General features: G+C 44.3%; 1 protein-coding gene across 2 annotated transcripts in view; it reads left to right on the top strand.

The window, feature by feature from the left end:
• The first annotated feature begins 389 nt into the window (after window positions 1-389).
• Window positions 390-12,067, top strand: part of LOC110990439 (uncharacterized) — a 15,550-nt gene continuing 3,872 nt past the window's right edge. The window contains exons 1-11 of one of the 2 annotated variants that reach the window (XM_022255447.2): window positions 390-655; window positions 1,529-1,837; window positions 3,133-3,371; window positions 5,013-5,148; window positions 5,803-5,921; window positions 6,250-6,396; window positions 6,871-7,015; window positions 7,445-7,549; window positions 8,624-8,851; window positions 9,244-9,554; window positions 10,251-10,512. In XM_022255447.2, the coding sequence (XP_022111139.2) occupies window positions 526-655; window positions 1,529-1,837; window positions 3,133-3,371; window positions 5,013-5,148; window positions 5,803-5,921; window positions 6,250-6,396; window positions 6,871-7,015; window positions 7,445-7,549; window positions 8,624-8,851; window positions 9,244-9,554; window positions 10,251-10,499 (2,118 nt within the window). In that variant the 5' untranslated portion in view covers window positions 390-525 and the 3' untranslated portion in view covers window positions 10,500-10,512. Of the gene's footprint in view, window positions 656-1,069; window positions 1,200-1,528; window positions 1,838-3,132; window positions 3,372-5,012; window positions 5,149-5,802; window positions 5,922-6,249; window positions 6,397-6,870; window positions 7,016-7,444; window positions 7,550-8,623; window positions 8,852-9,243; window positions 9,555-10,250; window positions 10,513-12,067 lie in introns of those variants that run through there. The other variant, XM_087134058.1, reaches the window with a different exon arrangement.

Raw genomic sequence — 12,067 nt, 5'->3', positions numbered from 1 at the left:
TTTACAAGAAGTTGGAATTTAACATTTTGAATTCAGTTTTAATTGTAAAGCTGGTTAATGTGACGATTTCAATTTCTGCAGAAATTAAAATGAAATGTTTGTCTTTCACGCATTTGAACAGGAAACCTTGCACCGAAATCGAAACCCCTGAAATAAAAGTTGGAAAGTGGGAAATGATTTATAAGTACGCGTGATTGACTTCACGAATGGTACTAATTTCGAGTAGATCATTAGCCTGTAGAGCTAATGATCAACCCTGTTCCTGTTAATTTGTGTTCATCTCCGTGGCTAATACACCCCCAACCGTACCGCCGGGGAGGGGAAGCGTGCTGACGATCCCATCCACCGAGGGGTGAAGGTTGAAGTGCGCCACCTTCTGGTTTTGCCAGAAACCGCAACGACAACATGCTGCATACGGGGCCGGGGTTGCACACCTGCTGCACGCGTGCTGTCGACGGTAGTTGAGCATTCAAGCTCATCAGCTGTCATCTTGGGTATTGAAGTGACTCAAGTAAAGTGCAACAGATGGCGCGTAGAATCGAATCGAAGCTATGGGTACCGCGGGAGTTCGTCATCGTCATTCTGGCGCTTTCTCTCTGCAGAGTTAGTTGTTCACAACAGGATGAGCAAATACAAGCTCAGCACCAAACAGAAGGTCAGTCGTTACAGTGCAGTTACTTGCCGCTTTAGATCGACAAACCAGCTCCAACACATCAGGCTTTTTGCAACACTGATTTGCATTCAATGCCCTAGGCCAAACAAAAGTTTCAGGTTGGTCCAAAAGTAATGTAAACAAACTTTTTTCCATGTATTATAATTGATATTAACTGACCTAGGTAGCACTGAATTCGACAAGGAGGTCAGAACTAATTGTAAGCTGTACGTTCTTATATGGAATGTTGTGTTTTCAACAAATTTCGGTCGTGCTGCGAAGGTTCTTTCCCGAGTCAAACAGTAGTCTTGCCGCCGTAATCGCTGTATGTGACCTTGCCAACCTCTTTATGAGCTCACAAATCAATTCCATGAAACTGAGTGAAAGGCCAAGGGTAGAAGTGCTAGGGTTCAGTTTTGCTGCTGAGCACTGAACTGCATCCACAGAGTGCAGTATTCCCCCAATGACGCTTTGCCATGTACTGAACCTGTAACCTCAGAGTCAGGGCACGGAGGAATAAAAACCCTCCAATTTACCCGTTGAATTGGTGAGTGGAAGAAATTGGAAGTTTAAAAATTGCAAAATAAGTCCAGTTCAGAAGAATCTGTTCTTGAAATGCTTTCCTAACATTTTATAATTTGTTTTATTCTGCTGAAAAAACTCCCCTTCACTTCATTTTCCTGTTTAGTATTGGCTGGTAAATTCTAATGATTTTACATGCTTATCCGGCATATAAAACAAGGAAGTTAATTTACAATAATTGTTTATTGAAGTTTGCAGCCTCCTAAAATAGTGTTTTGAGGCCTGTGAAGTGGTGTCTGCGTTCTTTTTTATTTTTACATAGTTTTGGTTTTTGTTCTGGTGTTTTCTTCACAGAAATTTATGAGGAGATCTACGATAAGAACATAACTGTGTCTACTGATACAGATGTCTTTTTGGAATGTAGCATTGTGAGTCCTACTTACTTGGATTGGCAGAAGGACAATAACGCCATTGAAGTGTCAAATGCCTACCACGAGGGGCGTGTATACATCATTAAGGGGGAGGGGCTTTTGGTCCTTAATGCCCAGTATGGCGACAGGGGTCATTACATGTGTCTTGCCATCAGGCATCATCACATGATCCAGGTGATGATCTTCCTGGATGTAGTGCCCTCTAGTGACGAGAATCGTCCGCTTCGTAGCTGTGAGTCTTGGTTTGTTCGGGTTATTTCAAACTTGTCTGTTTTTCTCTTTTTATGCAAAGTACAAAGGATACTGATTTCAGACTTGGAAAGGTCATGAAATTTTTCCAACACTGTGATTTCTGTTATCAGAAATATGTGCATTAAATGCTTGATTTTATTCGCAACTTTAAAAGTCTGAATAGTCCAAGAATTTGCATTATCGGGTCATGGATTTTCATAATATGGTTATGGAATTTAATTGTCCTTTAGGTGCAGAATTCCTGTTAACCCCTTTAACCCTAAAAGAGCCGGGGGGGGGGATAAATCCATCCTTTAACATTTTTTCTTATATCGCTGCAGTGCTTTTTATTCGCAAACTAAGCCTTTGTAGTTTTTCAGTAATTCTTTGCAGTCATTTTGATGCCATCTTTGTGAAAATTGAACCTACTGTTCTCAAGCATGGCCCATTTCTCTGAGACAGGTCAGCCAATAAGGTTTTACTTTTCCACTGCTGTGCTCAATGTAAGCAGGCTGGTACCCTTGTGGCCTTCAACTTAAATGACCCTAACAACAAAACTCTATGGCAGATTGTGTTGACATTTCACATTTGTACTGATAAGGAGTGCATTCCAGTTTTAAAAAATCAGAAAAATGTTTTTATGTGGCAAAGGTGAGGTCCTGAACATTTCACTTGCCAAATTTGAGATCTCAACTCAGTTTGTTGGAGGAGACCACTCTTAAATATTGTGCAACTTAAGGAGAAGCCAGGTGATTTTAACTGGAGGCCAATAATGGATTGGCTCATGTACAGTTGTGTGAAAAGATTGACCATTCAGTAGTTAGGAGGCAGGACAGTGGATAGGATGCATAGAAACACAGACAAGTGGTCAGATTTTGGCCAGACTCAATGGATCAATGCAGTCCTGGAGGGTTTTGGTCTGGTTTCAGAGGCAGTTACTTCATTTCCTTTATGATACAAGTTCCCTACATTTTTGTGTCACTCATTGTATGGACAAGGTGTGTGTCAGTCCAAAATTACCTTTGCTGCTCCACGGAGGTTCTTGTTTCACCACAGGAGGATTGAGAGGTCATTTTAGGGAGGATTTTGCTTGAAAATGTGAAATGTTGACCAATTTTGGCTTTTAGAGACAATTACCTGTAGTTTGTAAAAGTAAAGATTGATGTTGAACATGGCATTCCTATTTCCTTTTTTGCACATTTTCACCATCTTATTTTGTGATGTTTTCTCATAATAGTATTGGGAGTCGCAAATTTTCACTTGTCACCTTCCATCTGGTATTCACACTCTCCACAGATCCTGTTGAATGCGGTGTTCCACGTATCCGGGGTAAGATCATCGGAGGCAAAGTGACAGAGGAGGGCCAGGCACCCTGGATGGCGCTGCTGTGGAACACACGGGAGAATATGCACTTCTGCGGGGGGGTGCTGCTGAACCAGCGCTGGGTCGTGACGGCCGCCCACTGCTTTGTCCGGTTCAAGTACGACATCAAGGATCACATGGAGGTCCGACTTGGGGAGTATGACCTCTTCAAGGTACATTTGATTTGGTGGCATCTCTTGTCTTTCTCTTCCAAGCTATGTACATTTGTCAAAGTTCTCTAGAGTTTTTGATCACCCTAATCAAGATGTTTGAACAAATTTTCAAGGTATTTTGACGGCATTAAGTTGGTGATATACCAGTGGCCAGTGGCCTTCCCCCTGAAAATATAGTGGGGGGGCGGGCATTCTCAGAGGGGAAGATTTAAAGTGAATAGTATTTGTAGCAGTGTGTGATAAGTTTACTTAGATCACATGGGAAATTGGAAATTTTAATATTCACTTTCAATCGGGATCTTGCAGTTTCTGTCGTTCCAGCGCCCAATAACAGCAAGGAGTCCCATTTCAGGCTGTGTTGATGTCTGAAACAGGTTTCCAGAGCTCATGGTTAGGTCTTTTCTTGGTGTCTCAGTGTATTTTCAAAGGAGTGAAGCCATAAACCTAGCTCTAGACAAAAGATTCGGATGTAACTGATCCCCTTGTCTACATTATTATAATTTCTTCCTATTATTTCTACCCTCCTAAGGCTCCATTACAGTCTCCACATAGAAATAAATCCCGCAGTGACACACCCTTGAATAAACTTTTTTAAATCACCCAAAGTTTAGTCCCAGAATTAACCTATAAGAAAGAGCGTCTCTGAACAGGATAGAAGCATCACTTCGTATCCAAAAATTGAAATATCCACAAGCTTCTTCCATTGAATGTTTTAATAGTTGAGGCCAAGTAAGATTGTGTTCACTATGACCACTCATTTTTGGGGCTTTCCTCAAGTAAATAAAAGTTTTACTGAAACATATTCGCATACTATTTTAAACTTAAAGTTTGTGCATGTCATCAAGTTTGTGATGTCATCTAAGGCAAAGCTTTAACATCGCAGCTGGTTTGTGCTCACAAATTAAAGAATTTTTTCTTTTCTTAAAAGGAAAACCCCACTAATGAGTGTTTAGACTTTAATTTGTGACCACCATTCCCTTTGGCAAAAGTTGGGTTCTTGATTTTGTTGTGTTTAATGCTTCTGTGAGACACTTTTCCTGTAATGAGTTTACAAAACATCACCTTAATACAATAATTAACTTGTCTTTTTTTAACTGTCAAACATGGATTTAAAAGGCTGAAATTTCAACATACCGATTGCTCAAATGATATTTCAGTGAGGCTTATGTATCATGCACCACAAAGTGCAAAACCGTACAAATATTTGCCAACCCCACACCGTACAGGTTTCACGCTACGCGCTCACAATCACATGCATTGGCCTCCCCACAAAGAGATTTCATTATGGGCCCCCCCGGTAGAATCATCTTCGTATGTGCCTAGCACTGGGTTTGCCATACACAGCAATACATGTATTAGTTTGAGTTGCCGCATGACATCAGAGATGGACAGTGACGAGGGCTACGGGACTGTCAGGACCCAGCTCCATGGTGCACTGAAAGGAAGAAGTGACACTTTGTCACAGCAGAATTTTTTATTGGGCGGTCTTCTATTTTAGGAATGAATATTTGATTTCCCAAATTAAAACAAGAAACTAAAGTATTAATATATTACATTTACTTTAGCACACATCAAGCAACCACATGCCCTTGCATGACCCCCATTGACCCATGACCTATGACCTCATTGATCTTACAACAGGAGGAAGGAACCGAGAGGATCCTTCGAGTGGAACAACTCATCATAAATCCAGAGTTTGACAAAGATACGTACGACTCGGACATTGCTCTGTTGAAACTAATACAACCAGTCACATATACAGACTTCATTGTTCCTAGTAAGTCAGTGATATTTATCATTGCTTTATCCCGTTGGTTGTGATAGACACTGTATTATGCATCTTTGCACAAGGAAGGTAGAACAGGCTTTGTGCCTGGAAGATAGTTGACAGTTTAAATGGATTGTCTGTCTTTACATGTACACATGTTTGATATGAGGATAAATCTCCAATCCAGTCAAAGTGGCTCTTTGCAGAGATGAACTCTGGCACAGAGTCAAGTTGCTTTAAGTATTTATAAATGTGCTTAAGTAAAAGGTATTGCCTACTGCAATAATGTACATGCATGCTTGTGAACTTGGTCAGTCATTAGCATGTTTGTGTGACAACGATTTTGTCAATCACTGGTCAATCTTGCGCAGGTTACCAGGGTAAAGTTACCAGTGGTCATCAATGAGTGGTCATAGTTTAAACTTGCCCACGGCTGTAAGGTTGTGCTCAAAACTTTGCTGTTTGCCAAGGTGGACTGAACACTGAAACCATAGACAGAAAAGGACTAATTTAGACATGGCTTACTGACAGGATTATTTGTCACAGCAGACTAATTGATGAAAAGCTCCAAGTTGCCATTTATCGAGTAGGCCAAGATTGAGTCTAGGAGGTCCCTAAGTTTCACAGACTGTAGATCTGTCTTGTTTCTCTCCTGATGACTAGTCTGCCTGCCAAGTGAGATAAGGGCTATGAACCTGCTCCAAGCTCGAACCAGAGGATTCATCACTGGCTGGGGACGCACAGCAGAAATCACAACCACCACCACCAGATACCTCCGGAGGGTAAGGATTGTGGGCCAGAAACCTCGCTGGCAGTCCTGGGTGATGTCAAGTTAAGGGTTGGGATGGGCAGTGCTGGGATGTAGTTTTTTCAGTCTCACTGTCTGGCCAAATGCTGACATTCGTGCTGAGTGCATGGACGTTTGTGCTATTTTTTGTGGACTGTGTGCCCACTTGAATAAACTTTTGGCCTCTGCTCATTCAAATGGATTTCAGTCATTCGTATTTGCCGTATGTACAAGAATCAGGGCATGCACGTAGCATGTCCCAGTCGTTGTAACTGTCTCGAGTAACCACAAGTTGCTTGCCTGGTTTCTTGTCACCGCCGCAGGTGCGTTTGTTGGTCATGGACCAGCGGACTTGTAATGCACGCCATCGAGACGTCATCACCAACCGGATGTTCTGTGCTGTCTCAGACGACAGACCAGCAGCAAGAGATTCCTGCTTTGGAGACAGTGGTAGCCCTTTTGCCGTGAGGGTCAGTGTGGGAATATAACCCTAACGGACAGTGGCATAGACATAAGCAGGTGGAAATTAGCTCAGAGGGTTCACAGTTACCAAGTATTCTTTAGATAGCTATCTGCTCTGAACAATTTATGTTGCAGTTCATTTGCAGTTCAATTCAGACTGTAGGCCCTGTGTTTCTCATGTGGTGATCTTAATTGATCTTGACTGCAACAATGTGTTCAGGCCCATAGTCAAACAGGAATCCTAACACAGGATGGATTGCTGTTGTGGGATACCGTAACTCTGGCTGTAACAATGCAGCATTTATGCTAATCAGCAATTGCCACAGTGCTATGTCTGTGATGACTTTGTGACTTTTAATCAATTCTCAAGACTAAACTGCTTGTATTTGTTCGGCCAGTTGAAGAAATAGTCCCAAAAGTCTTAGGTTCAGGGCTCTTGCTTTTCTTTTTCTCGAAAAAAAAAAAATGTTTTCTTGTTACAGGATGACAAACGCTGGTTTCTGATTGGGCTGGTGAGCTGGGGCATTGGCTGTGCAAGGCATCGATTCCCTGGGGTGTACACTAGGGTTCATCGGTACACCCACTGGATTAATAGTCTGATTGGTGATGACACAGACACGTGTGCAGGTTGGTTTTCCCATTTTAATATTTCAATTGTGTTTGCCCCTGTTTTAGGCATCAAGGAAATGTGATTGTCTAGTTAAGGTTTGTAACTTGAGGTTATAGGGACAGGGGTTCAAATCCAGCTGGTGGCGTTGTGTGTTCTTGGGCAAGGTAATTTACCCGTACTTGCTACTCTCCACCCAAAGAGTGTAACATGGGTACCAGCATCAGCTGGGGAGCATCCTGTGATTAACTGGCGTCCCATCCCAGGGGAGCGGACATTATTCTCAGTCATTTTAATGAATAGAAACTTCAGCCTGATCTGCCATTTAGAATCGACACAGGCTTTTTATTGGACAAGGGAGTCTGTGCTCCACATTGCCATGCAAATTGGCTGGAGTAGGAAGGTCGGGTTTCACATGACTGAAGGAATGACCATATATTCTCTTGTAGGCCTTCAGGAGAGGGTTTCAGAACTGACCAGCCAGCTGACGCGACAAGAGGAGGAGATCAGTCAACTCAATGAACAGCTCCTGATCAAGGAGAGACAACTCAATGGTATTGTTATGGAGGTTTGATACTTAATCACTGAGCTAAAAAAATGCCTCTTCCTTCGTGATTCATAATAGCTATTTTTTTAAAGGTTTTAAGCCATTTTTACCGAGATCGCTGCAGTGCATTTTTTCTTCAGGAGTCTAGCCCAGTGATGGAGGTCTCGAGTCCGGACTCGGGTCCGATTTTTTTGGACGCTTGACTTGGCTTGGACTCGGGTCATTTTGGATTTGGCTAGTGGCTGACTCGGACTACGTACTGGACTCGAATCAACTCCATTCAAAAACTGTCCATAAAATTCAGAAATTTCATTGGAAAAACTGTCCGCATCTGTTGTCCATAATTGTTTGGTTAAGACCATTATAATTTTGCGTCAAGGATAATGGCAAGCACGTGACAGAGTTGCCTGTGCAGTGCAGCACGTTTTTCGTGAAGGATTGACTTGCTCACAGTTCGTCGTCTTCTTGTCATGGCTATTGTGCTGGTTCATTTCAAACTCTTTCCTAAAGCAGGCATCGCCCGCAAGAGAATGTCTGTTTGAGTCCCGGAGTGGCAGATAACCTATGCAACTGAAAATTCTTGGATATAGTTACTTATGTACACGTAAGTTCTGATCCTGCTCGTTAAATTTCGGGCTGAAACAGAAACTTTTGAATGAATCATGCTCGTGGCACAGCGATGTATACCGTGTTGTTGTGTCATCATCAAATGACCTTGATGTCCTTCAATTCAAACAAAATCTTTGTTGTGTCTGGGATTTGGGCCCAGGAGGGCAATATTGGAACTCGGACTCGACAATGTGGACTCGGACTTGAGCCGGACTCGGACAAAAGTGGACTCGGACTTGACTCGGACCCTCTTAGACTCAGTTGGGCTCGGACTCGGATTAGATGGACTCTACTCGATCACTGGTCAAGCTAGCTCTTAGGAGTTTTCAAAGTAACGCTGTGTCACACCAGTATTAAGAAACTGAAGGACTGAATTTCCCCTTTTTGTTGGTTCAGTCCAGAGACTTGGGTTAACGTAACCCGTACATGAATAAGTTAAAAGACTGAATTTCCCTTTGTCGGTTCAAACCAGAGTCTTTGTCGCGTTCAGCACAGACAACTGAGCAACGAGACGTCCCCACCACATTGGACACCACACAGCCCTCGGTAGACCTGAGACGGAGCACGCCCCCTCTGGAGCTGCGCATCCCATGCCGGCAGGGCTCTTGCACACATGTTGGTGGGTTTCAGGTGAGGGCACTCTGTGTGGAGGATTTCTGCTCCTGCGAGTCGCCATACTACTCCCGGGAATCCTGTTTGCGTAAGTGGTAATTGCGAAATGTTCTTGCAAAATCTGACACAGGCCTTGCAAAGGATATGCAAAGGACTCTCAGAGGTCATATTCTATTTGTTTTTTTAGATTGTTAGATAAATTTGCAAACTTCCATGTAATCAGAATGTGGCTATGGACCAAAAAATTTACATCAGATATTTCAGTTAAAAAAGTTAAACAGTGGAAGCCTTGGTATCCCTCTTCTAGAATCAACCAGGAACTCATATTTAATTTGTCCTTAGTTCAAAAACTCTGGCTTCCTTACCAGGAACTGAGTTACCAGATCTTGAATAGTGCAATTATGGTAACAAGTTTTGGGTACTGAAAGCATGATTGTAGTGCATTAACACAGGCTTGATTTCTTCGCGTTTCATGCTAAGCTCGGTATGGGTCCTGCGTGATCAAGCACGATGACCCATCAGCCCCTGCCACGCCCTCTTACCAGGACGAGACCCAGCAAACCTACAGCTGTCGGGCCAGAGACAACCCCAAATACCGAGTCTTTGTTCTCGCCGTGCACGAGGGTAACCGCCACACCAGACCCCCGACAGCAGGCGATATGGAGGTAGAGCTTGAGGGTAGCCCACCACAAGATGCTGCCAGGGGGTTTGTGCTGGTGTTGGCTTCCTATGAACCAGTGAACTGGCATGTGCTCCTTGTGGGAGAGCTGGTGATAGATCAAATTATCATGGTAAGCATGACGAGAAAAAAAAAAAAGAATCACTCCTTTCCCCCCAAAGAAACCGTTGGCCGAGCTGGAATGGTAATTGCCAAAGAATAAAGAATACACAGAGGGAATGTGTAAATCATTCGCGGCACTGAAAAAGTCAAGTAAACGTTTTGTTCCTCTTTGTTGGATTGCATCACAAGTAGTTGAAAGATAGACAGGAAAGGTGTCGTGTTTATGGAAATGAATTTATTTCAGTAACTGGATAAAGACAAATTGAACACAGGAGTCAGAAGAATCTATACAGAACATTTATTCTGGTTCTCAACCATGTCCATGCATGCTGCTATCCTATGTTAGGCCTCTAGAGGTCAAGCAAATGAACGTGTCTCATTCGCATGATAAGCACTGCATGTTGTGTGTCTATCAAGACACTACAGAGGGTGTGTTCATAAATCCACTGCACAGTTTATGTAGCCATGCAATTTCCTGGAGACTAATACCTTTGGCATCTTTCAAGGGCAAAGTGGAATATTCACTTATAGTGAAGTTATATGGAGACTGTTTGCAGTGAGTCATATTCTAAAGGGAAAGGTTACTTTCCTCTTTTAGGAATAAAAGATTAGGTCAGTGTTAATAAGAAAAGTTCCCTCAAAGATACATGTTTATTGAAAATGGAGGAAAAATGTAATGATAATTGTTCTCTTGCTCTATCTCCAGATTGCCCATTTCCCCTCTGCTGTGACAATCACTGGTCCGGATGGAGAAGTCCAAACGGACGTGCCCATACTGACCTCTACGGATCCTTGCGGCTACGGGAATGACAGCGGTGGGAGCGGAGACACACCAGGAATGCTGCGGGTCATCAATGAGACGGTGGGCCCCGTGGAGTCCTTCACAGGAACCTATCGGGCGGAAAAGTGGACCCTGAACATGGATGAGGCACGGTGGCTGCCGGATCCCGATTAGCAAAGAAAGCCTGGTAAGTTCAGTTCCAATACATTTTGGCATGACGGTTCCAAAAATTCAGTTATTACGACAAAAGATATCTCCAAAACAGACCCTGCGCTCACTCTTGACCATGGGCTTTGTGGCAAAACAACATGAAAAGTAAAAACAAGAAAGAAAAAATGGCCAGAGACATGAAAGGGGAGAAAATAGATAAAAATGACCCTTTTGCTGAAGTACCTCAGAATCGCCTTCCGTCCACCATTAATGGTTTATCAGTTTGTCGTTGATGAGTGTTTCGCCCCTTTCTCCTGAAAAAGCGGGTCCCCCCCTCCCCCGAGAAATTCTGATGACACCTTTATTTGTTATTATTTATAATTATTCGTATTTATTTGGCCATTTCACATATAGCAAACGATACAGAGAACATTACAATGTAATAACAATCAACTAGAAAGATAAGATAAGAGTGGGGGTACAGAGCAGGGAGTCTGGTAGAAAAGAGGTGTAGGGGGAGTGGGTGGGGTTGGGGGCGTAAGGGTGGTTATGGGATAGGAGGAAGGGGAGTGGGTGGGGTTGGGGGCGTAAGGGTGGTTATGGGATAGGAGGAAGGGGAGTGGGTGGGGTTGGGGGCGTAAGGGTGGTTATGGGATAGGAGGAAGGGGAGTGGGTGGGGTTGGGGGCGTAAGGGTGGTTATGGGATAGGAGGAAGGGGAGTGGGTGGGGTTGGGGGCGTAAGGGTGGTTATGGGATAGGAGGAAGGGGAGTGGGTGGGGTTGGGGGCGTAAGGGTGGTTATGGGATAGGAGGAAGGGGAGTGGGTGGGGTTTGGGGGCGTAAGGGTGGTTATGGGATAGGAGGAAGGGGAGTGGGTGGGGTTGGGGGCGTAAGGGTGGTTATGGGATAGGAGGAAGGGGAGTGGGTGGGGTTGGGGGCGTAAGGGTGGTTATGGGATAGGAGGAAGGGGAGTGGGTGGGGTTGGGGGCGTAAGGGTGGTTATGGGATAGGAGGAAGGGGAGTGGGTGGGGCTGGGGGCGTAAGGGTGGTTATGGGATAGGAGGAAGGGGAGTGGGTGGGGTTGGGGGCGTAAGGGTGGTTATGGGATAGGAGGAAGGGGAGTGGGTGGGGTTGGGGGCGTAAGGGTGGTTATGGGATAGGAGGAAGGGGAGTGGGTGGGGTTGGGGGCGTAAGGGTGGTTATGGGATAGGAGGAAGGGGAGTGGGTGGGGTTGGGGGGCGTAAGGGTGGTTATGGGATAGGAGGAAGGGGAGTGGGTGGGGTTGGGGGCGTAAGGGTGGTTATGGGATAGGAGGAAGGGGAGTGGGTGGGGGTTGGGGGCGTAAGGGTGGTTATGGGATAGGAGGAAGGGGAGTGGGTGGGGCTGGGGGCGTAAGGGTGGTTATGGGATAGGAGGAAGGGGAGTGGGTGGGGTTGGGGGCGTAAGGGTGGTTATGGGATAGGAGGAAGCACAGTCCAACTAAGGGTGGCCAGGATGACTTCTCTTGTGATCCTCTTATAATGAAACAAATGATTAAATTAAGTAAAGAAATGCTGCAACACTTGACATAACAAATGTCAGTAGTGATATATC

The sequence above is a fragment of the Acanthaster planci genome, linkage group LG03, assembly GCF_054643075.1.
Source record: "Acanthaster planci isolate LZ-2023a linkage group LG03, COTS_SCS, whole genome shotgun sequence".
NCBI classification, from domain to species: domain Eukaryota; kingdom Metazoa; phylum Echinodermata; class Asteroidea; order Valvatida; family Acanthasteridae; genus Acanthaster; species Acanthaster planci.
This window is presented reverse-complemented; position numbering and strand designations above follow the sequence as displayed.